The sequence below is a fragment of the Salvelinus sp. IW2-2015 genome, linkage group LG7 (genome assembly GCF_002910315.2).
Source record: "Salvelinus sp. IW2-2015 linkage group LG7, ASM291031v2, whole genome shotgun sequence".
In the NCBI taxonomy this organism is placed as follows: Eukaryota; Metazoa; Chordata; class Actinopteri; order Salmoniformes; family Salmonidae; genus Salvelinus; species Salvelinus sp. IW2-2015.
The window spans coordinates 9,496,802-9,522,261 of record NC_036847.1 but is presented as its reverse complement, the minus strand read 5'-3'; the positions used below and the strand labels follow the sequence as shown (position 1 = coordinate 9,522,261).

Below are 25,460 nucleotides of genomic sequence, written 5' to 3'. Positions count from 1 at the left end.
GTGAATCTGTCCCTTACCATTCTTCGTGGCCAGGTAGCGGTTGTCCGAGCTGAATGCCATGGAGGAGACCCCGACTTTAGGGTTGGCACGGTCCAGGTCAGGTTTGACCACAGGTACCTGGACTGGCAATGGGCAGATCTCATCTACAACAGAGGGATGAGCCACAAAAACAGGATCAATAAGTCAGACAATTTTGACAGCGATATAGCCTCTGTGAAAAAACGTTATTTTCCAGTGTACTAATACAAATGGTTGAATATGGGTTATTGAGTCAGTTATTTCATCTATTCCAAATTGCATATTTTCTTAGGCTATAATACTTTTCAAAATGTTGGGGTTTAATGAATATTAGAATATTGCATATTTAATGAAATATACACTCCTGTTGGCTAATATCACGCCACACCTGGCAGTGGGTGAGTTGTGCTTACATTTGCTCTGTGTGTTGAAGAGGGTGCTGCCCATGGTGATGTGTTGCTGGATGGACAGGTCCGGACTTCCCACCACTGGCTTCCTCTCCACCTCCTTATAGACCACCTGACAACACAAGCTCCAGTCAGTCACCAGTCACCTGGTCAACACTTCCTCATCTACACCCAAGCATTAAAGTGCCCAGTTAGGTAAATAATGGTCCTTTCACAGCACTTGCTCACAATTAAAAGCATTGTGTTTCAAGCAATTACATATAAAGCAGTAGAGGGAGACATGAAAATGGTGTGTGAGTATTGTAGCAGAGGGGAGTCATACAGTTCCAAAATCGTTTGCGTGGCAGCAAGTAATACAACTTCCAAAATACAATGGGACAGTGCTGAAGCATGTAGTGTGTAAAAATCATCTGTCCTCAGTTGCAACACTCACTACCGAGTTCCAAACTGCCTTTGGAAGCAACATCAGCAGAGGAACTGTTAGTCAGGGGTTTCCATGGCTGAGCAGCCGCACACAAGCCTAAGATCACCACGTGCAATGCAAAGCGTTGGCTGGAGTGGTGTAAAGCGCGCCACCATTGAACTCCGGAGCAGTTCAAATTGCGTTCTCTAGAGTGATGAATCACGCTTCACCATCTGGCAGTCAGACGGACAAATCTGGGTTTGGTGGATGCCAGGGGAACGCTACCTGCCCCAATGCAAAGTGCCAACTGTAAACTTTGGAGGAGGAATAATGGTCTGGGGCTGTTTTCATGGTTCGGGCTAGACCCCTTAGTTCCAGTGAAGGGAAATCTTAAACACTACAGCATACAATAGTATTCTAAACGATTCTGTGCTTCCATCTGTGTGGCAACAGTTTGGGGAAGGCCCTTTCTTGTTTCAGCATGACAATGCCCCCGTACACAAAGCGAGGTCCATACAGAAATGGTTTGTCGAGATCAGTGTAGAAGAACTTGACTGGCCTGCACAGAGAGAGCCCTGACCTCAACCCCATCGAACACCTTGGGGATGAATTGGAGCGCGGACTGCGAGCCAGGCCTCATCGCCCAACATCAGTGCCCGACCTCACTAATGCTCGTGGCTGAATGGAAGCAAGTCCCCGCAACAATGTTCCAACATCTAGTGGAAAGCCTTCTCAGAAGAGGGGAGGCTGTTATAGCAGCAAAGGGGACACAAACTCCATATTCATGTACATGATTTGGGATGAGATGTTCAAAGAGCAGGTGTCCACATACGTTTGGTCAAGTAGTAAATAGTGCAGTCAGAAAGTATTCAAACCCCTTCCCTTTTTCCACATTTTTACGTTACAGCCTTATTCTAAAATGGATTAAATAAAAATCCTCGATCTACACAATACTCCATAACGACAAAGCGAAAACAGATTTTTAGAAAATGTTGCAAATGTAATAAAAATCAGAAATACCTTTACATAAGTGTTCAGACACTTTGCTATGAGACTCGAAATTGAGCCCAGGTGCATCCTGTTTCCATTGATCATCCTTGAGATGTTTCTACAACTTGATTGGAGTCCACCTGTGGTAAATTAAATTGATTGGACATGATTTGGAAAGGCACACACCTGTCTACATAAGGTCCCACAGTTGACAATGCATGTCAGAGCAAAAACCAAGCCATGAGGTCGAAGAAATTGTCCGTAAAGCCCCGAGACAGGATTGTGTCAAGGCACCAAAAAATGTCTGCAGCAACGAAGGTCCTCAAGAACACAATGGCCTCCATCATTCTTAAATGGAAGAAGTTTGGAACCATCAAGACTCTTCCTAGAGTTGGCTGCCCAGCCAAACTGAGTAATCGGTGGAGAAGCGCATTGGTCAGGGAGGTGACCAAGAACGATGGTCACTCTGCGCTCCAGAGTTCCTCTGTGGAGATGGTTGTCCTTTTAAAAGGTTCCCCCATCTCTGCAGCACTCCACAAATCAGACCTTTATGTTAGTTGCCTGACGGAAGCCACTCCTCTGTAAAAGGCACATAACAGCCCGCTTGGAGTTTGACAAATGGCACCTAAAGGACTGACCATGAGAAACAAGATTCTCTAGTCTGATGAAACTAAGATTGAACTCTTTGGCCTGAATGCCAAGCTGGCACCATCCCTACGGTGAAGCATGGTGGTGGCAGGATCATGCTGTGGGGATGTTTTTCAGCAGCAGGGACTGGGAGACTAGTCAGGATCGAGGGAAAAATGAACGGAGCAAAGTACAGAGAGATCCTTGATGAAAACCTGCTCCAGAGCGCTCAGGACCTCAGACTGAGGGCAAAGGTTCACCTTCCAACAGGACAATGACTAAGCACACAGCCAAAACAACGCTTTGTGACAAGTCCCTGAATGTCCTTGAGTGGCCCAGCCAGAGCCCGGACTTGAACCCAATCGAACAACAAAACATTAAGGACACCTGCTCTTTCCATGACAGACTGAACAGGTGAAAGCCACGATCCTTTATTGATGTAACTCACTTGTTAAATCCACTTCAGTGTAGGTGAAGGGGAGACAGGTTTGTGGCGAAATCCTGCACGGAGCCTTCACCGTGCGCTGCCACTTTAAGAGGGCATCAGCAGTAAGGACGGAGGAAATAAAAACAACTCTTTCAGCTCTCTGGGAGCTCTTGGTTGGCGCGACAGTTTGATTGTGTGTGCTATGCTGCAGAAGTTTTGTTTATTTTCAGCGTGTGTAGTTTATAAAGTTTTTAACTCAATCATCGGTGTGACTGCTCTAGGTCGTGGTTGTTATCGTTTGGGACTGCACCGGTTATGGATCACATGGATTAGTAGCAACATTTTTGCAAAGCTTTGACATACAAACCAACAAACGGTCAGACAGTACACCGGCACGTCTGAAGACCACAGCTAAGATCTCTTGTTCTCTTTCCTCTACCGTTCCAGTGCTTGACCCTGCAACAGACTTTCTATTTTTCAAATGCACTTCCCCTTGAAGTTCATTAGAGCTGGACTAGTATTGCCATGCCAGAAGTATTTGGGTGGACATTTTAGTTAAAAGGGAGGTTGCTTGCAAGTTGTGTATTGTTATTTGAACTGTATTGAGGTGGGGTGTACTAATGACATGTGGCCGAGAAGATTGTGGACATTTTTAAGGCCTTTGTTGTGTCTATGAACACCCCCCACATTCAAACCCTCTACACTCCTCCACTGGAAGATAATACAGATTATTGCAACTCCTCTGTTGATGACTAGGTTCTTTCTTGTGTGAAGTTGCTGTTCAATTGCTCTGCCATTATTATTATTATTATTATTGTATGAGGTATTCTGGGTGGGGTTACCCCTGTGCTGTGATCTGGGTTTTATAGGGTGTGTATTCTCTTTTCTCTCCACTGGCTCTGGTAAACAGGCTGCACTCTAGGCAGTCTCTTCTGCTGATGTGTGTGGGTCTGGTAGTGGTACTCTATTCTACTCTTTCCTTTCGGCATGGTTAATACCTGCCTGGCGCCTGAACAAACTCTTTACCCCCCTCTAATAAATACCGCTACAGGTTAAAGAAGTATTTTTAAGCCTTGAGACAATTCAGACATGGATTTTGCGTGTGTCTGCGCCATTCAGGGGGTGAATAGGCAAGACAATTTTTTAAGTGCCTTTGAACGGGATATGGTAGGTGAAAGGCGCCCTGGTTTGTGTCAAGAACTGAAACGCTGCTGGGTTTTTCATGTTCAACAGTTTCCCAACGCGGAGTAACCCGACACAGCCCTTCAGCCGTGGTATATTGACCATATATCACAAACCCCCGAGGTGCCTTACTGCTATAATAAACTGGTTACCAACGTAATTAGAGCAGCAAAAAAAAATGTCATACCCGTGGTATACGGTCTGATATACCACAGCTTTAAGCCAAATCAGCATTCAGGGCTCAAACCCCCCAGTTTTAAATCTATTTAACTGCAACTAGTCTTGCTTGCGAGCGGTTCAATCAACAAACATATTAGTAGAGATTAAGAAGAAAAACAGGGAGGGGGAAATGGAGGGTTAAGAACAATTGACGAAGAGTAGTAGAGTGTAAGGGCATACTAGTGAAAGTTGTATGGACCCCATAACCCCTACCCCTCAGCATGTTAGGTCGTCACATAACTGACATTTACTCACAGCTTTAGTATTGTTGATGGTGGCTGGGTGGTCAAATTCAGTCACTTTCTTCCAGGTGATGTGGTTTAGGATCCGGACCTGATCAAAAACCATCAGGTAAGACCACATCAGTCATACACCAACTCCATGTCCCTATAGTCTAAAATAGCTTCAATTCATTCTATTCTTTTCTACATGACTATGGGATGATATTCCAGACAAAATGCATTCTCCATTGAAAGCGTTCAATACAGGACTACGCCTAATCTGTTTCTGGGAAACCGGCCCCAAATGTTTGGAATGGGACTTGACCAATAATCACCTCGGTTCAGGCCTACGCACGATAGTAGATATGTTTCTTTTCAGGAACCACATCAATATAATCTGCAACCGCGTCAATTTTGCTATTTTAGATTTAGTCATGTCATACTTTGTTAGTTTGAGTTATCAGTCACATAGTCAGTGCATTTTATCCAATACATAACAACTTTCTGCTTCCATTGTGTGCAGATAGGCCAAGTTGGACAAGGCTACTATCCCCTCGTATACCTTAGCTGTCAACATTGCTATTGTGGCAGATTTTAGCCAACACCAGGAAAAATAAACCATATGGCTATAAAGCCTTGGCTACAGATTCAACAATTCAGAGCTCTGATTTTCTCCCCATCATAAGGGGGGTAAATAAGTGATTTACTTGAAAAGGGGACAAGACGAGCTTTCCAACAATGCCAGAAGTATTATGTCGGAAAAAAGCAACTCGCATTTGCGGAACCACAAGAATGACAACATAGATGAATTACAGCACACATGGCGTGATCAGAGCTAAATTGGCATATATGAAAGCAAAGAATATCAAATACATTGTTTCTAATTGAGGCAAGATAAAATTGAGGTGTCCTGGCTGCGCATCAGTTCAAATGAGAAAAGAGTGATTGAAGTGACTGTGGGAGAGCCAGGTCCGCTCAAGCAGCCCGCGCGATTGAAAGACGTTATCGGCCAATGAGAGAATGCATGCTTATGATTGGGCAAAACAGATGAAAAGGAGCTTCATGTCAAATTTAACGACCAGGGGCCTCCCGGGTGGTCTAAGGCACTGCATCGCAGTGCTAGCTGTGCCACCAGAGACTCTGGGTTTGAGCCCAGGCTCTGTCGCAGCCGGCCGCGACCGGGAGGTCCATGGGGCGACGCACAATTGGCCTAGCGTCGTCCGGGTTAGGGAGGGTTTGGCCGGTAGGGATATCCTTGTCTCATCGCGCACTAGCGACTCCTGTGGCGGGCCGGGCGCAGTGCGCGCTGACCAGGTCGCTAGGTGTACGGTGTCTCCTCCGACACATTGGTGCGGCTGGCTTCCGTGTTGGATGCACGCTGTGTTAAGAAGCAGTGCAGCTTGGTTGGGTTTCGGGGGACGCATGGCTCTCGACCTTCGTCTCTCCCGAGCCCGTACGGGAGTTGTGACAAGACAGTAATGAGACAAGACAGTAACTAGTAACAATTGGATACCACGAAGTTGGGGAGAAAAAGGGGATAAAAATAAATAAAAATTGAATGACCATTAGGTTCATGTGGAATTCTCGTCTAGATACATTTTCAGCAACTAAAATGAAGTCATTTGTCATGTTTTTTTCCCCACCAAGGCATTTCTTGTTATCGTCACTTGTTCATCAGAAAAAAATAGGTAATTGACTAAATTAAATTATTGAAGAAATCAACACGGATCTGCACAGGTTGCACAGAATGCATGTATCTGGAAACCACCGTAAGCCTATAGAAAGAGAAGGAGAGAGCGCAGACCTTTTCATCATAGCTGCCGATGGCCAGGAACTGGCTGCTGGGACTCCAGGCCAAAGACTTGATGCCCAGCGACCACTCATACGCACTGAAGGTGGACAGCAGCCGGCCATCCAGCGAGTACAGCAGCACCTTGTACTGGGGAGACACACACACTCTCTCAGGGTCCCCACTCTGTCAACATATTGTCAACTAATTTTCCAATGGCTTACCTCCAAACAGCTGTCCCATACAGCCAGAACACAGCCGTTAGGAGACCACTCCACCCCCGCCAAGTCCTGGGTCTCTGTTTCAAAGTGCTTTGAAAGGTAGACAGGGAGGTCAAACAAGGGGATCCAGACAATTAGCAGAAAATAGACAGGGACAAACTGCGCATCTGTACTGGTGCATCTGTTGTTTGGGTCCCACTTTACAATGTGTCAAAATGTACAAAACATTAGGAACATGAGCTCTTTCCATGACAGACTGACCAGGTGAAAGCTTTGATCCCTTATTGATGTCACTTGTTAAATTCACCTCAAATCAGTGTAGATGAAGGGGAGGAGACAGTTTTAAAGGATTTTAAGCCTTGATACATGGATTGTGCCAATTCAGAGGGTGAATAGGCAAGAAAATATTTAAGTGAACTGGGTATGGTAGTAGGTGCCAGGCGCACCGGTTTGCGTGTCAAGAAATGCAACGTTGCTGGGGTTTTCCACGCTCAGTTTCCCACGTGTAAGAATGGTCCACCACACAAAGGACATCCAGCAAACTTGACAACTGTGGGAAGCATTGGCGTCAACATGGGCCAGCATCCCTGTGGAACGCTTGACACCTTGTCGAGTCCATGCCCCGATGAATTGAAAGTGTTCCTAATGTTTTGTGCCCGCAGTGTACGTATGCATGAAAAATCAGCAAAAAAGGAAAACGTCCTCACTGTCAACTGCGTTTATTTTCAGCAAACTTAACGTGTAAATATTTGTATGAACATAACAAGATTCAACAACTAAGTCAAACTGAACAAGTTTCACAGACATGTGACTAACAGAAATGGAATAATGTGTCCCTGAACAAGGGGGGGGGTCAAAATCAAAAGTAACAGTCAGTAGCTGGTGTGGCCACCAGCTGCATTAAGTACTGCAGTGCATCTCCTCATGGACTGCACCAGATTTGCACCAAGGCACCTGCAAGTTCCCGGACATTTCTGGGGGGAATGGCCCTAGCCCTCACGCGCCAACAGGTCCCAGACGTGCTCAATGGGATTGAGATCCGGGCTCGTCGCTGGCCATAGCAGAACACTGACATTCCTGTCTTGAAGGAAATCAGCCATACTGCTCGTTCTGTGCGTGGTGGCATTGTCATGCTGGAGGGTCATGTCAGGATGAGCCTGCAGGAAGGGTACCACATGAGGGAGGAGGATGTTTTCCCTCTAACGCACACCATTGAGATTGTAAGCAATGACAAGCTCAGCCCGATGATGCTGTGACACCGCCCCAGACCATGACGGACCCTCCAAATCGATCCCGCTGCAGAGTACAGGCCTCGGTGTAACGCTCATTCCTTCGACGATAAACACGAATCCTACCATCACCTCTGGTGAGACAAAACTGTGACTAATCAGTGAAGAGCACTTTTTGCCAGTCCTGTCTGGTCCAGCGATGGTGGGTTTGTGCCCATAGGCGACGTTGTTGCCGGTGATGTCTGGTGAGGACCTGCCTTACAACAGGCTTACAAGCCCTCAGTCCAGCCTCTCTCAGCCTATTGCGGACAGTCTGAGCCCTGATGGAGGGATTGTGCGTTCCTGGTGTAACTCGGGCAGTTGTTGTTGCCATCATGTACCTGTCCCGCAGGTGTGATGTTCGGATGTACCGATCCTGTGCAGGTGTTGTTACACTCCACTGCGAGGACGATCAGCTCTCCGTCCTGTCTCCCTGTAGCGCTGTCTTAGGCATCTCACAGTATGGACATTCCAATTTATTGCCCTGGCCACATCTGCAGTCCTCATGCCTCCTTGCAGCATGCCTAAGGAGGCATGAGGACTGCAGATGTGGCCAGGGCAATAAATTACATACCGAGTTCACGCAGATGAGCAGGGACCCTGGGCATCTTTATGGTGTTTTTCAGAGTCAGTAGAAAGGCCTTTTTAGTGTCCTAAGTTTTCATAACTGTAACCTTAATTGCCTACCGTCTGTAAGCTGTTAGTGTCTTAACGACCGTTCCACAGGTGCACGTTCATTAATTGTTTATGGTTCATTGAACAAGCAAGGGAAACGGTGTTTAAACCCTTTACAATGAAAATCTGTGAAGTTATTTGGATTTTTACGAATTATCTTTGAAAGACAAGGGCCTGAAAAAGGGCCGTTTCTTTTTTTGCTGAGTTTATCAAACTGAAATGTAAATCCCAAACTTCTTTTTGGACACTCCCGTGGTGGGAGCTCTGAGTGGCACTCACCCTCAGTAGGTGCCAGTCGTCACACACAAACACGCTAACGTAGTCTCTGCAGTCGCGGCGCTCCGCTAGGGCCATGTAGCAGCCGTCCCTGCTGAAGTCTATCCCTGGAACCACAGACCAGGGGGGAAACAATGCACAGGAAACATTATTTAACATAGTCAAAATCTTGCCCCACACAAGCACACCTGACTCAACTACTAATCAGCTAGTTCTTGTACAAAGACAATGTTGGAATAGAGGACAATTTGCAGATGCAAAAGTGATATGCTTTAGACCTACATTATGTTCATCTAGGTGACACGTGTCCAAAATGATTTGTGGCAATTTAGTTGTCATGTTAACCTATAGCGTTGCTGTGGTGTACAGCACAGTCTATTGAGTGTAATTATCAAGAGGCCTTCAGCGGCAAGTGGTTGGCATTGCTGGATTATTTATACAGTGGCTCCAACGGTGCTTGGGTCACGTGGTGGTGGTGTGTGAACCTTTGGGTAGTGGTTGGAGCCCAAGACAATAACTCCACTGGCTGCTGACAAACAGGTTATGGCGAGCATGCACCATTTACTGAAGAGGGCTCCAGCTGTCAGCAGATGGCCCATAGGCCCTAAGGTCAAAGGACAGGGAGGAACGCGATTCACCAGCCCATGTGTCAGCCAGTCAGTGTGGCCCTCACACACACACACACTCACGTACTTACCCTTCTGACATGCCTTGGGGTACTTGATGTAAGATACGGCTTTGGTACACAAGGACCAGACGGTAACTCTCAGCTGTCAAAAAAAAAGAAACAAAATGTAACAAACTATAACTCATCTCCCAGTGAAAGGATAGCTAGCACAGGGGAATAGCCTACAAAGACTCATCCGTCCAAAAACAGACATCTTTGATCCGCGATCAATTATTTTGAATGTCTACGCCCATTTAATATTGCAAACCGCGTCGCCGGTTGCACCACATGCCCTCTCTTCATTGGCAACATGGCCTCTTCCTCTGTAAGAGGAGCTGGATGGACACTTTAATGTGGTAAGTGTGGAGCTCTGAGAGCAGGTCGTCAACAACAGCCGCCTATTAATAAGAGCTCAGTCAACTCTTCGACTAATGAGACCGCTGAGAGCTCCTCGCTATCCCCGCCACTCCGTCCGTTTAGATTTTATACCAAACGCAGCAGTCACCCCGTTCGGCTTCAACACAGCCCCTGGGGGACTGTGTCGGTCTGTGGAAGAGATCCACGAGGGTCTTCGTGATGGGATGGATAAGACTAAGAAGAGCGGTTGTGCTGAATGGTTAAAGCAGTCACAAGGGAAAGTTCTAAATCTAAAACGTTACAGTAATGAAATCTTTAGCCTATCCATTAATAACAGCAGTAAAGTACAACCCTTATCGGTTACCAGCAGGACTGGACAATAGAAACAAGGCCAATGCCAGTCTGTCTACCCGTAAAGATTCAAGTCACCCTCCCCCCTCCCAAAATCATCCGAGATGAGCTTACAGATCGCAGCACACAAACAGCAGACACGCTGAATCTAGCCCTTCAAGAAACAAGACCAGCATGCGACAGGTCCTGCACTCCTAGTTTCTTCCTCGTTTAGTTGTGATCAGAAAAACAAAAGGTGTATATGATGTGAAAACATTGAAACTACATATGCTTTGTTAAAATGAACATAACTAGGGCTATACTTGTAAGATGCACAATATAGTATTTGTATTCAGCCTAAAGCTAGCCTAGTTATTGGAACTCCTAAAAGTGAAAGCCAGAACAGTAGTCATTCTAAGCCATCCAAATGACATTACGGCTGTGTAGCCTACCACCACAAGCATGTTATGGGTGTAAAATGCAAGGCCTACATATTTTCTTTTACAACCTAGTAAGCCAATATAAATGTGCATGCATACACTTCTCCGCACCCTGTCTTATCATACTTTGAATACTAAGCCTGTGCAAATGCTGGACTAAACTAGTCTCGGTGATCAGCCAAGACTGTTATGTGGCTTCATAACAATAAATAAGCTTGAGACAGAAGTGACAAAGTCGAGGGTCGTCATTTCAAGTGTGAACTGTAATCAAGACCCTCAGCCTCTGTGCGGCCTTGGTAGGCGGCGGCTTATATGGTGTGCATGTCAGACCGACACCCTCCCAAAATTCCAATTAAAACTTAATTCAGGGTTCTCCCTTTGCCTACATTTACCTTCCTGTAAGAGAAGTGCAAACATCAGAAAACTACACAACGGTATGAAGAAAGAGATGAACTTTAAATAGATCTAGCATGGCATCCCACATGCTTTCCCTGATTTTCTAACTAGGGCTCACTTTCTCGCTCAGGGGAGGAAGGCATTAAGGCAGGAGTCTGTCTGACCTACTGGCTGTTGCTTCCCTGGGTAAGGGTCTAACTGACCAGGCCATGCTCCTGAGGTACCAAGACATCCAGCTGTGGCCTGTCATTACACCCACACGCTCCACCCCCTGTCCACAGATCCATGGAAACCACCGTCAACACAGCTCAACACAGTTCTTCTTGGACAACTTGTACCCCACCACATTGACATGGGGGGGGACTGGGTTGGGAGGTTGTCTGAAGGGGGGGGGGGGGGGGAGCCATGGTGTAACTTTAAACTGGGAAGAGGGAGGGAGCAGCACATATGTAAAATAGGTGAGAAATGCTTCTCTGTGTTGCCTGGCATGCCAGTCTGGGGCACTGAAGCTGGTAAAACTACAACTTGGAAGCAGTAGACTGGCGTTTCAGTCTCTAGGACAGAGACAAGATGTTCCAAGAGCAAATAAAACCGCTTCTGTTTAGCCATCAGAATAAAGGGACACAAATAATGCTTTGTATTGGCCTTCACAGCATGATCATCAACTTTAGGCTTCTTTTCTAGGAAGTTTGTTACAGTGCATTCAGAAAGTATTCAGACCCCTTGACTTTTTCCCACTTTGTTTACATTACAGCCTTATTCTAAAATGGATTAAATAGTTCCCCCCATCAATCTACACACAATACCCCATAATGACAAAGCAAAAACAGGTTTAGAAAGTGTTGCACATTTATTAAAAATTTAAAATAAACTGAAATATCACATTTACAAAAGTATTCAGACCCTTTACTCAGTACTTTGTTGAAGCACCTTTGGTGGCGATTACAGTCTCGAGTCTTCTTGGGAATGATGCTACAAGCTTGGCACACCTGTATTTGGGGAGTTTCTCCCATTCTTCTCTGCAGATCCTCTCAAGCTCAGTCAGGTTGGATGAGGAGCATCGAGGCACAGCTATTTTTAGGTCTCTCCAGAGATGTTCGAACGGCTGGGCCACTCAAGGACATTCAGAGACTTGTCCCGAAGCCACTTCTGCGTTGTCTTGGCTGTGTGCTCAGGGTCTGAATACTTATGTAAATAAAGTATTTCTGTTCTGTTCTGATTTTATACATTTGCAAACTTTTCTAAAAACCTGTTTTCGCTTTATGGGGTATTGTGTGTAGTTTTATGAATAAGGTTGTAACGTAACAAAATGTGGAAAAAGTCAAGGAGTCTGAATACTTTTGGAATGCACTGTACACACACAAACACTACATACGCCCACACACAACATATGCAAACTCACACACACATTTTTACACTCACCACATTCGCTGTTGCTTCTGTCTATTATCTATCCTAGTTAAGTGCCTAGTCACTTAACCCCTACCTATATGTACATAGCTACCTCAATTACCTCATACCCCTACTCATACTCCCTGTATATAGCCATCTTATTTTTACTCATTATTGTTATTCGTTTTTCACTGGATATTTATTCCTCGTGTCACTATTTCTATTTTTTATTACATGTTTTATCTTTAACTCTGCATTGTTGGAAAAGGACCTGTAAGTAAGCATTTCACTGTTAGTCTGCACCTGTGGTTTACGAAGCATGTGACAAATAACCTTTTATTTTATTTGATAATTGGCTTATCACTTACCAACTCATAGAAATCCTCACCTAGCTGATGGTGGAATGGCATGGTCTATACTAAAACGAGTTATATCCATCTAGTCCTTCATTTACAGTGCTTTCAGAAAGTATTCATACCCCTTGACTTAATCCACATTGTGTTGAGTTACAACCTGAATTAAAAATKKATTAAATATTTGTTTAAATGGTCACCCATCTACACACAATACCCCATAATGACTAAGTCAAAACATGTTTYTGACATTGTTGCAAATGTATTGAAAATTAAATAYAGAAATATCTMATTTACATAASAATTCACACCCCTGAGTYAATACATGTTAGAATCACCTTTGGCAGTGATCACAGCAGTGAGTCTTTTGGGGTAAGTTTCTTAAGAGCTTGGCACACCTGAATTGTACAATATTTACCCATCATTAATTTCAAAATTCTTCATGCTCTGTCAAATTGGTTGTTGATCATTGCTAGACAACCATTTTCAAGTCTTGCCATAGATTTTCAAGCAGATTTGAGTTAAAACTATAACTCGGCCACTCAGGAACATTCAGACATTGCTTTGCCACATTTTTAGCTGGGTTACTTGAGTGCCTTGTTGCAAACAGGATGCATGTTTTGGAATATTTTTATTCTGTGCAGGCTTCCGTCTTTTTACTCTGTCAATTAGGTTAGTATTGTGGAGTAACTGCAATTTATTGAGCAAAACTTATTTAGATTTGCCATAACAAAGGAGTTGAAAATATGAAATGTCTTGAGTCAATAAGTATTCATTGTATATTAATTAGTAAACATTTCTAAAAACATACAGCACCAGTCAAACGTTTGGACACACCTACTCATTCAAGGGGTGTGCTTGGGGTCGTTGTCCTGTTGGAAGATGAACCTTCGCCCCAGTTTGAGGTTCTGAGCGCTCTGGAGCAGGATCTCTATACTTTGCGCCGGTCAGCTTTCCCTCAATCCTGACTAGTCTCCCAGTCCCTGTAGCTGAAAAACATCCCCACAGCATGCTGCCACCACCATGCTTCACCGTAGGGATGTACCAGGTTTCCTCCAGACCTGACACTTGACATTCAGGCCAAAGAGTTCAATCTTGGTTTCATCAGACCAGAGAATTTAAGAGTGATGGAGGCCACTGTGTTCTTGGGGACCTTCGATGCTGCAGAAATGTTTTGGTACCCTTCCTCAGATCTGTGCCTCAACACAATCCTGTCTCGGCGCTCGACAGACAATTCCGTCGACCTCATGGCTTGGTTTTTGCTCTGACATGCACTGTCAACTGTGGGACCTTATATAGACAGGTGTGTGCCTTTCCAAATCATGTCCAATCAAGTTGTAGAAACATCTCAAGGATGATCAACGGAAAAAGGATGCACCTGAGCTCAATTTCGAGTCTCATAGCAAAGGGTCTGAATACTTATGTAAATAAGGTACATTTGTAAATTTAAAAAAATTTATTAGCAAAAATGTCAAAACCAGTTTTCACTTCGTCATTATGTGGTAGTGTGTAGATTGACGTAAAATGTATTTAATCCATTTTAGAATAAGGTTGTAACGTAACAACGTGGAAAAAGGGGTCTAAATACTTACCGAATGCACTGTATATGCAGGGAGGCCATGTGTCAACGAGAAGACAGCACATTTTACAGAGTTGTAGCAGAGGTGCCTGCTAGGGTGTTGTGGCGACTGGCGGGGTGGATGGAGGGCCTAAACCGTGGCTTACAGCTCACAACAGTCCTGGTTCACTTCACATTGGAGGAATTAATTTGACTTTGTTTATCCTGTTTAAAGCTCTCCCACAGCCTTGTTCTAAACTTAACCTCACAAGAGTTATGCCTCAGGCCCTCAACTTAACCCTAGAAAGAACAGTCCCACTGGGACAAGAAAGGCTACACTTGATAAACAGGACCAACTACAGAATCCCTGACAGCAAATCACAAATCCATCAGCTCCTCCTGTGGCAGCACTTTTTATATGCGAGAGAGAATTAGTGATGATGCGACTCCTGCGAGGAATCTTTGCATAGGCCTATCTGTCAGCAATGGATAAGTTCATATGCATTCCCCATCAGAGACGGTATCTCAACCCGATATAGACCCATTTCTCCTGTTACAGCCTTATAATTCCCCCGTGGATTGGAGTGCAGTGTAGCCAGGCGTCAGTCTGGATGACTGATTGTTGATTGTCAGAGTAGAGCTGTGGAAGCTACTTGGGGTCACAGTTTCTCTGATCGCCAACGCTGCCAACATGCTACGCGCTAGCGGGGCGCCAGCGCCGCCGGCCAGGCACGCAGCTAACCTGATCCCAACAATGCAAAAACCATTAGAGGTATAGAATGTTCGACGCCGGCCTTGAGTGGATGTCTTCCACACCGGTTTTACAGCTCGCTCAGCTGGTTTGTTGGATTAGCAGTGAATATGTGCAGCATAGTGCCAGTGGAGAGAATCAGGAGTGGGAATTCAAACATGTATGGCTTTTTGATTCGAACATACAATGAGGGTAAAAGTCATTTGACAAAGACCTATTTGAATGACATCGGGCCTATCCATGAAGCTAGGCCTAATTACCAATGTTAAGTCACTTCTGATGAGTGAGTGGGTAAGCCTATCGTATGACAGACAGCCAAGAGACTCCAGGATGTCCTGCTAACTTATAGAACATGGAGAATGCAATAGACTAATCCACTTTCCAATTGTTCTTTATGTACAGTAGCGAGAGGCCGTGAGCTAAATCACATAACGCATGCAAGATATGGTGTAAGACCATTTTAGTGTCAAAAAAGCTGCTTGTTAACCATTTGAAATAATTTGTACATGGACAAAAAGCGCAAAGCACAGTAAAGCAGTGCAAACTGTGGTGAGGGCTGGAGGTCAGATCAGATCCGGAGGCTGGCTCACGCCAGCGACTCTCCCACGCGAAATGGCATATCTACAGAGATGAATGTAAATCCAAACCCTCGTCTAGCACCATCAGCTGTTAACTGACAAATTGCACCCAGGTATCAAAACAGTCAGTGGGGAGAAAAGAAAACACACACACGCAGTGGGTTCAACACACAGCAGCTGTCCCCTAACAAGTTAATATAGCATCTTGTTCATGAGCTCCCGGCTGAAACTGAGCCCTGATACGAACACCAGTCTGGCACAGCCATAATGAAATATTTGTGGAGGGGTGAAGGTGAGGTCAACAGCACTGGGCAATGCAGGTGTCATCACCCCTAGACTTTTGGTAAACGGGCTTGGCACCCCAAATGGGAAAACAGGGCATCTTGCATTGAGTTCTGAGCTATACAAGGCAACAAACAGGGGGGGCTACTTGAACTTATCCAATAAGAAATGCACATTTTCTGTTGCAAAATGTTTTACATCTTCCCAATATCCACAACTGACAATTGTCCCTTCTCAGGATTTCATGGAAAGAGCACAGACCCAGGAGCAGACAGACCCAGGGAGACTCCATTCTATTCCTGTGTTTGTTGAAGAAGCAGACAGACAAAGCAGAAATGTCAGACACTTGCACTCCCTGCTCCCTCTCAAACCTCCAGACACAGTTGTGCTTGGGCCCCGGCACCTGTCAGTGAGTCTTGGAGTCGGGTTCGGGCGTCAGGCGAGCCCCGCCGTGGCACGATGCCCAAGTCGTAACCCAAACAGGCGGGCGAGGACGAGTGCAGCCCACTCCCCCCTCTGATACCTAGGGACAAATATGCTCCCAACAAGCCAGACGACTGCACTTTCACCTACAGTCGTTGCAGACGTGCATAGCATGCTGCGATGTCGTCACACCGACACTGGTTTGGTTCCAGCAAGCATGTTCATTCAAAGTCTAAACTAATCAGAAAGACACTATAAATGTACTTTGCCATTTCTTATTAAGCAAAACTCGCCACATTAAAAATGTCTAAGTGTGGCGGAATTTCACAGCCTATTGGATGTGTGACAAGACACATTGGATGGATTGTCATCTTCCAAGAATATAACACATATCTACAGCCCAATTCTGTTTCTCCCCCTGTACACTTCCACCATGGATTTCAAAGGGAGGGAGTAGTGTAAGGAACATGGTGAAAACCCACTTAAGCACAGGCTTACACCAATCCAGTGCTTTTTAAATGCTTCAAAGGGAGTGAACGAGTGCACACTTCGGGGAGGAGAAACGGAATAGGACTCGGGAAGGAACTTAATTCGTGTGTCGAGGATATGACAAAACACTAGGTGGAGTAACTGAAATCGGGCATACATTTGTCAGGTGGGGCAGGGTCTGGTGTCTGCTGGCTATTTTCAGGTCTCCTCCTTCATTATGGGCAGCGACAGTCGACACCAGACAGAAACACATAAACACACTCCTAGTGACTTCACACTTACATGGAACTCTGTGGTGTTGAGAATGTGACGTCCGTCTGGGCTCCAGCGCGAGGAGACTAGTCCTATCGAGCCCTCGTCAATCTTACAGTACCAGTCAGGCTGCTCTAGAGACCACACCTGAGAGGAGAGATTGTGAGAGAAGGACAACTGCCTTTCCCTGAGCTCAACCTGTACTCAAACCTTTGACCACACCAAATCTGATCCAGAGACGAAATGAAAGACTGGAGATGGTTACCTCTGCAAAAGTAAGCTGTTCTTTTTGCACAGTGCATTTGATCTTAACACCGTCTCAAACGAGGGGTAATTTCCCTTTCATTTCAAAATGGTCAGTAATTATCAACTTAAATTCCACTTTCTGTGCAAGTTGTTGATTTATATGTGCACACTTTGTTCCCAGTTTAATTTCCCACATTCTGTATATTTAAGCATCCATCAACAGGCTGTGAACAAGCTAATTCAGCACAATTTTTATGTATTTTTTATTTAAAAAAATAAACCAACTGTCATTGGACAAATGAGATAAAAAACAATATGCACAAGCCTAATAGAGGAGCACATACCTGCACTAGTCCCCTCTTGTACATGGCACAGAGGATGAAGAGCGAGTCAGAGGACCACTCCATGTGGACTATCTGGTCCAGGCAAGTGTAAAGGTGCAAGATCTGTAGGGTGTTCACGTCTCGCACCACCAGCCTGTACTGTACACACGTGGCCTGGGGGGGGGGGGGGGGGGGGCAGATGGAGAGAGACAGGCAGGCAGAAAAAGGTTGTGTTCCGGCACATCTGTGTACTTATTGGATTTGTTAACTCCTCAGTTGTAAGACCATGAACGTCCATCTGCCATGCCTGTTGTCGATGTTTAAAAGTGCATATTTTGAGTGCATAAGTGGAGTACATAAGGTATGCATCATATTTCTACCTAAAACATTCATATGACTAGGGTACCTGTCATGCAGTGGCGGATTTAAATGCTACCAAATAAACCACAATTCATTCATAATACTGTGAATATATAGTTAGACATATTGTTGCATTTTTTTCTGGTTTGTGCAAAATCATTAAGAAAAACATAAAACCAGTCTGCACACCACCAAGGTGAATTGGTTTAGTCTTGACTCTTGGTTGACAGTGTTGGGGGATGGTTAATGTCTTGATGCTCGAGTACCAAATCAACACAAATTTGTTTCTATTTGTCTTTGTTACTTTTTGATATTTATGAGTCTTATTTTCATACATATTTATATAGTTTTAAATGTTATGATTATTTATTTGTGTTGCAAATGTCTGAATAAAAATGAGTCAGTGCAGAATGGTGCTTTTTGGGGGGGGGGGGGGGGGGGGGGGGTGCATTCGGAAAGTATTCAGACCCCTTCCTACACATAATACCCCATAATGACAAAGTGAAAACAGGTTTAAACATTTTTGAAAATGTATTAAATAAAACAGAATACCTTATTTACATAAGTATTTAGACCCTTTGCTCAAAATTGAGCTCAGGTGCATTCTGTTTCCATTGATCATCCTTGAGATGTTTCTACAAGTTGAGACAGAACTGTGTTGAGGCACAGATCTGGGGAAGGTTACCAAAAAATGTATGCAGCATTGAAAGTCCCCAAGAACACATTCTTAAATGGAAGCAGTTTGGAACCACCAAGAGTCCTCCTCGAGCTGGCGGCCCGGCCAAACTGAGCAAGCCAGGGAGAAGGGCCTTGGTCAGGGAGGTGACAAAAAACCCGATGGTCACCCTAGAGCTCCAGAGTTCCTCTGTGGAGATGGGAAAGCGTTCCAGAAGGACAACCATCTCTGCAGCACTCCACCAATCAGGCCTTTATGGTAGAGTGGCCAGACAGAAGCCACTCCTCACTAAAAGGCACGACAATCCACTTGGAGCTTGCCAACAAGCACCTAAAGGACGCTCAGACCATGAGAAACAAGATTCTCTGGTCTGACGAAACCAAGATTGAACTCTTTGGCCTGAATGCCAAGCATCACGTCTGCAGGAAACCAGGCACCATCTCTACATTGAAGCATGCTGGTGGCAGGATCATGCTGTGGGGATGTTTTTCAGTGGCAGGGACTGGGAGACTAGTCAGGATCAAGGGAAAGAGGAACGGAGCAAAGTACAGAGAGCTCCTTTATGAAAAGCGCTCTGGAGCAGGTTAGGACCTCAGACTGGGGGCGAAGGTTCACCTTCCAACAGGACAACGACCCCAAGCACACAGCCAAGACAACGCAGGAGTGACTTCAGGACAAGTCTCTGAATGTCCTTGAGTGGCCCAGCCAGAGTTCGGACTTGAACATCTCTGGAGAAACCTAAAAATAGATGTGCAGGGACACTCCGCATCCAACCTGACAGAGCTTGAGAGGATCTGCAGAGAATGGAAGAAACTCCCCAAATACAGGTGTGCCAAGCTTGTAGCGTCATACCAAGAAGACTCAAGGCTGTAATCGCTTCAACAAAGTACTGAGTAAAGGGTCTGAATACTTACAGTACCAGTCAAAAGTTTGAATGGGTGCATGTGTCCAAGGGTTATTCTTTATTTTTTCCCATTTTCTACATTGTAGAATAATAGTGAAGACATGGAAACTATGAAATAACACATAAGGAGTAACCAAAAAAGGGTTAAACAAATCAAAATATATTTTATGTTTGAGATTCAAAAGTAGCCACCCTTTACCTGACAGCTTTGCCCACTCTTGTCATTCTCTCAACCAGCTTCATGAGATAGTCACCTGGAATGCATTTCAATTTACAGGTGTGCCTTGTTAAAAAGTTACATTTGTGGAATTTCCTTCCTTCATAATGCGTTTGGGCCAATCAGTTGTGTTGTGACAAGGTACGGGTGGTATACAGAAGATAGCCCTATTTGGTAAACGACCAAGTCCATATTATAGAAAGAACAGCTCAAAAAGCAAAGAGAAATGACAGTCCATCCTTACTTTAAGACATGAAGGTCAGTCAATCCGGAAAATTGCAAGAACTTTGAAAGTTTTTTCGAGTGCAGTCGCAAAAACCATCAAGCGCTATGATGAAACTGGCTCTCATGAGGACCGCCACAGGAAAGTAAGACCCAGAGTTACCTCTGCCGCAGAGGATAAGTTAATTAGCGTTACCAGCCTCAGAAATTGCAGCCCAAATAAATGCTTCACAGACACATCAACTGTTCAGAGGAGACTGCATGAATAAGGCCATGGTCAAATTGCTGCAAAGAAACCACTACTAAAAGGACACCAATAAGAAGAGACTTGCTTGGGCCAGGAAATACGAGCAATGGACATTAGACCGGTGGAAATCTGTCCCTTGGTCTGATTAGTCCAAATTTGAGGTTCCAACCGCCGTGACTTTGAGACGCAGAGTAGGTGAACTAATGATCTACGCATGTGTGGTTCCCACCATGAAGCATGGAGGAGTTGTGATGGCGTGTGGGTGCTTTGCTGGTGACACTGTAGGATTTATTTAAAATTCAAGGCACACTTAACCAGCATGGCTACCACAGCATTCTGCAGCAATACGCCTTCCCATCTGGTTTGCGCTTAGTGGGACTATCATTTGTTTTTCACCAGGATAATGACCCAACACACCTCCAGGCTGTGTAAGGTATATTTGATGACCTGGCCTCCAATCACCTCCACCCAATTGAGATGGTTTGGGATGAGTTGGACCGCAGAGTGAAGGAAAAGCAGCCAACAAGTGCTCAGCATATGTGGGAACTCCTTCAAGACTGTTGGAAAAGCATTCCAGGTGAAGCTGGTTGAGAGAATGCCAAGAGTGTGCAAAGCTGTCATCAAGGCAAAGGGTGGATACTTTTTTGGTTACTACATTATTCCATGTGTCATTTCATAGTTTTGATGTCTTCTCTATTATTGTACAATGTAGAAAATAGTAAAAAATAAAAACCCTTGAATGAGTAGGTGTCCACACTGGTACTGTATGTAAATGTGATATTTCCGTTTTTATTTAATACATTTGCAAAAATGTCTAAACCTGTTTTTGCTTTGTTATTATGGGTTATTGTGTATAGATTGATGAGGGGGGGAAACAATTTAATCCATTTTAGATTAAGGTTGTATCATAATGTGGAAAAAGTCAAGGGGTCTGAATACTTTGAAGGTACTTTATAGGCATGTTGCTACAGTGCTTCAGAAGGTATTCACACCCCTTAATTTTTTTACACATTTTTTATGTTACAAAGTGGGATTAAAATTGATTTGTCTTTTGTCAACGATTCACAAACAATACTCGGTAATGTCAAAGTTGGGGACAAATTCTACCTTTTTTTTATTAATTAAAATGCTAATATACTGATTAAATAAGTATTCAACCCTTAGTCAATAAATGTTACAATCACCTTCGGCAGCGATTACAGCTGCAAGTGTGTTTGGGTAAGTCTAAGAGCTGTGCATACCTGGATTGTACAATATTTGCCCATTATTCTTTTTTTTAAATCTTCAAGCTCTGTCAAGTTCATCGTTGATCATTGCTAGACACCCATTTTCAAGTTGTCATAGATTCTCAAGACGATTTAAGTCAAAACTGTAACTAGGCCAATCAGGAACATTCAATGTCATCTTGGAAAGCAACTTCAGTGTATATTTGGCCTTGTGTTTTAGGTTATTGTCCTGCTGAAAGGTGAATTTGTCTCCCAGTATCTGTTGGAAAGCAGAATGAACCAGGTTTTCTTCTAGGAGTTTGCCTGTGCTTAGCTCTATTAAGTTTATTTTTATCCTAAATAACTCCCCAGTCCTTGCCGATGACAAGCATACCCATAACATGATGCAGCCACCACTATGCTTGAAACATGAAGAGTGGTACTCAGTGATGTCAGGACAAAACATTAATTTCTTTGCAGTTTTACTTTAGTGTCTTATTGCAAACATGATGCATAAAGAGTACTTGTTCAAATTAACAAAAAGGCAGAGGCCCCTGCCCCGCCTCCGTCACTCTGGAAACTTCTCTCAAATCTAAGGATCCGAATCACATGGGTCATTAACCATGTTTCCATCCACAGTTTTTATGCAAGTAAAGTCATATGGTATAACAAAAAAAAGCTGTGATCGAAACAGGAAGTTTCGTTACAATTGTATAAAAACAGACAGAAAATTTGTTCGTTCAACATGTTGGGATCTATGTGTCTGTAAAAATGTATTATACGAGAAAAGAGCAGTGGCCAAGACCTGAGTAAGCACATTCGCTATTTAACGCAACAGTTTGTGACAAAACTATCAGTAGAGTTGAAAACGCGATAACGCACTGAACTTTAGATTTTTATTCGGTACAGGAAAACTTACGCGAAAAAGTACATTGTGTGCACTACGTCATCACACTGATTTTTATCCACAACTAGTCCCTTTGTTGGAAACGCCACTCGTGGGAAAATGCACATATTTTCTTTACGCGCATTTTAGAATATTTGCATGAAATCTGGAGACAATTGGATGGAAACCTAGCTATGTATACACATTCACGTTTCTTTCTTTACTCACGCTCTTCTGAACTCTCAACCAATTTGATCGAAATGATGATGTAGCCCATGTCTCTGCCTCATTCCTGAACTGCTGTGATTTGAACTATCGATCCAAGAAAATTGCCTATATGAAGGGCCAGCTACAACCTTCTGTCTGTTGAAACAGATATTGCTGTAGCACAAGCAAGACAGTCTACACATTGCATTAGGACAAAACAATTGTTGTGCGTGATGTAATCTTTACAATTATGCTGCCATATAGCCAGTCTGCCTCCGGTTCAGATAATGTTTCCAATGATGAAAAAATGACATCAAATCACTATTGAATGAGTGTCTTGCTTGTTTGATATGCTGTGTAAGCTACATATAGCTTGCCTAAATAGCTGCATTTAACTCCTGAAAAAAGAACATTCAATTGCTAGACCTCTTTATGTCATGCTTATGTTTGCAACAGCTTACTATTACAATTAACTACGTTTGATCAAACTGTTTTGTGTACAAGCGGCAACAGAGTCACGGAGTGACTGAGCAATGAGCAGCAGCTGAAAGGAGGTAGGCTAGTGGATCCTGCATTGCCAGAAATCTCTGTATATTTAGCAACAGCAAGTCACTCCATAATATAAAAAAAAAATAGTTTTCCCATCTCTAGAGGTTAAATAAAAAACAGATTACTCACAGATTACTGCACATAGCCCATATAATTTAGCCCAAACAACTACCTCTTCCCCTACTATATTTATTTAGCTCCTTTGCACCCCATAATTTCTATTTTGCACATTCTTCCACTGCAAATCTACAATTCCAGTGTTTTACTTGCTATATTGTTTTTACTTCGCCACCATGGCCTTTTTTTGCCTTTACCTCCCTTATCTCACCTCATTTGCTCACATTGTATATAGACTTATTTTTCTACTGTATTATTGACTGTATGTTTGTTTTACTCCATGTGTAACTGTTGTTTATATGTGTCGAACTGCTTTGCTTTATCTTGGCCAGGTCGCAATTATAAATGAGAACTTGTTCTCAACTTGCCTACCTGGTTAAATAAAGGTGAAATAAAATAAACTATGGATTTACAATGATGGTGAAAACTTGGGAGACATTCTGGGATTAAGTATATTAAATTCAAAAGGCACTCGCACATCTGAGCAATCTAATTTGCAGGTGCATGGCAACAATTGAACGAGGAAAAAGGAAACCGCACACTGCTCTTGATTGTATCACCGATATTTTATAAGCTTACGTATCGGCCTCACAGCCTTCGTCAGAGCTTTTTGTAGAATTCTGTCACTTTAGCAATTCTTTATTCATACCATAAATCAGATTTATTGAATTGTCCATGTGGTCTACATTAAAGGGAACTTCATTTAATATAACAAGCTTTTAAATTCTATATTGGTACACAATTTCTACATAAAATATTAAAGGGATGCAAAAGGAACTAATTTAATTGGAACCCAGTAGCCTTCAATTAATAAATCATTATTGGCAGCAGGAAGTGAGCTGGCAACCACACACACACGTCCAGTGTGGCACCTTCTTGCTCCAACCTGTATACAGTATGTATCCGTTTTCGGTTTAATTTTGTGTACAATCTTAATCATTACATTATTTATCATATATACATAGTCACTTTAACTATACATTCATGTACATACTACCTCAATTGGGCCGACCAACCAATGCTCCCGCACATTGGCTAACCGGGCTACCTACCAACCCCTCTTTTACGCTACTGCTACTCTCTGTTCATCACATATGCATAGTCACGTTAACCATATATACATGTACATACTACCTCAAATCAGCCTGACTAACCGGTGTCTGTATGTAGCCTCGCTACTGTATATAGCCTGTCTTTTTACTGTTGTTTTATTTCTTTACTTACCTATTGTTCACCTAATACCTTTTTTGCACTATTGGTTAGAGCCTGTAAGTAAGCATTTCACTGTAAGGTCTACCTACACCTGTTGTATTTGGCGCAAGTGACAAATAAACTTTGATTTGATTACTAAGTGTATATTGAAACAAATTATTGCTTACCAAATATTTTCCATCTGGTGAAACTCTGCACAGTTGGTTAGACTGTTTGAAGACCTCAGAGAAGTTCATCTCTGAATTTAACAAAATGACTGGTCACTGTAGAAAGGGGGCATGAACATGTGATTAGTCAACAGTATACAACCCAAAAAAGCTAGCTACTCGCGTTGTTCGCCTAGTCTTGAGTATTTTGGTCAATAATAACCACAAGGTGGCGACAGACCATGAATGTATTTCAAGCCAAAACACCAGATGCCTTCTTTGGAAGTTAAGGCTAACTGTACAGTACTACTGTAGCTAACGTATCCTAAAAATAAAGAAACCTATGCATCTAACTAGTAGTAGTGCGAGAACAAACAAGTTGGTAACTCGACTTTTAACATGCACATTGCATTGGTAGCACAAAAGAGAGTTATGGCTCTATATGGCAGGCGAGTAGGTTTAACAGATTAGCTAGCTAAATTAGCAAAGTAGCTACACCTGTTTGATGCCAGTTGAAATGGCTAGTTATCGACAATGTATCCTTTGTTATTCATACCAGTGGCGTAAACAAACCAGTAAATGTGAATCAATGACGAACGTCTGTTAACGTGTTTTTTGCATGCTAAGCAAACTGGCTCAAGTTAACAGTACTGGTATCGTCAAGCTTACGTTAGCTAGCCTAGCTAGCTAGATACCGTAGTTCACTAATTCATTCCACACATATAACTGTATGTTTTATGTTTAGCGTGAAGTTTTATCGTCCAAGGTTGAGCGACTCACCGGTATCCAGGGTTTGTTGAAAACTTTCCTCGTTCACATGCTATCAAACAAGTGCATGACAACAATAACTGTCTGATACTTGCTTCAGTGCGATTGATTTACCGCACCTCTGGTACCGGTTGAGCAGAGGTTGCACAAGAGTCTGGTCAAAGAGCAAACTACTCTGTCACCC

At 43.6% G+C, this 25,460-nt stretch overlaps 2 protein-coding genes across 2 annotated transcripts in view; one reads left to right on the top strand and one right to left on the bottom strand.

Annotated features, from left to right (window-relative positions):
• tprg1l (tumor protein p63 regulated 1-like) overlaps window positions 1-25,460 on the top strand; it is a 325,294-nt gene that overhangs the window by 26,220 nt on the left and 273,614 nt on the right. The gene's annotated exons all lie outside the window — the stretch shown is intronic.
• Window positions 1-25,460, bottom strand: part of wrap73 (WD repeat containing, antisense to TP73) — a 26,750-nt gene extending 1,290 nt beyond the window's left edge. Inside the window, exons 1-11 of the mRNA XM_023990922.2 lie at window positions 25,289-25,460; window positions 24,530-24,625; window positions 17,582-17,734; window positions 17,022-17,138; window positions 9,421-9,493; window positions 8,727-8,830; window positions 6,508-6,594; window positions 6,299-6,433; window positions 4,529-4,606; window positions 432-537; window positions 18-143 (exon numbers count right to left, since the gene is read on the bottom strand). Coding sequence (XP_023846690.1) covers window positions 18-143; window positions 432-537; window positions 4,529-4,606; window positions 6,299-6,433; window positions 6,508-6,594; window positions 8,727-8,830; window positions 9,421-9,493; window positions 17,022-17,138; window positions 17,582-17,734; window positions 24,530-24,598 — 1,048 coding nt within the window. The 5' untranslated portion in view covers window positions 24,599-24,625; window positions 25,289-25,460. The remainder of the gene's footprint in view (window positions 1-17; window positions 144-431; window positions 538-4,528; window positions 4,607-6,298; window positions 6,434-6,507; window positions 6,595-8,726; window positions 8,831-9,420; window positions 9,494-17,021; window positions 17,139-17,581; window positions 17,735-24,529; window positions 24,626-25,288) is intronic.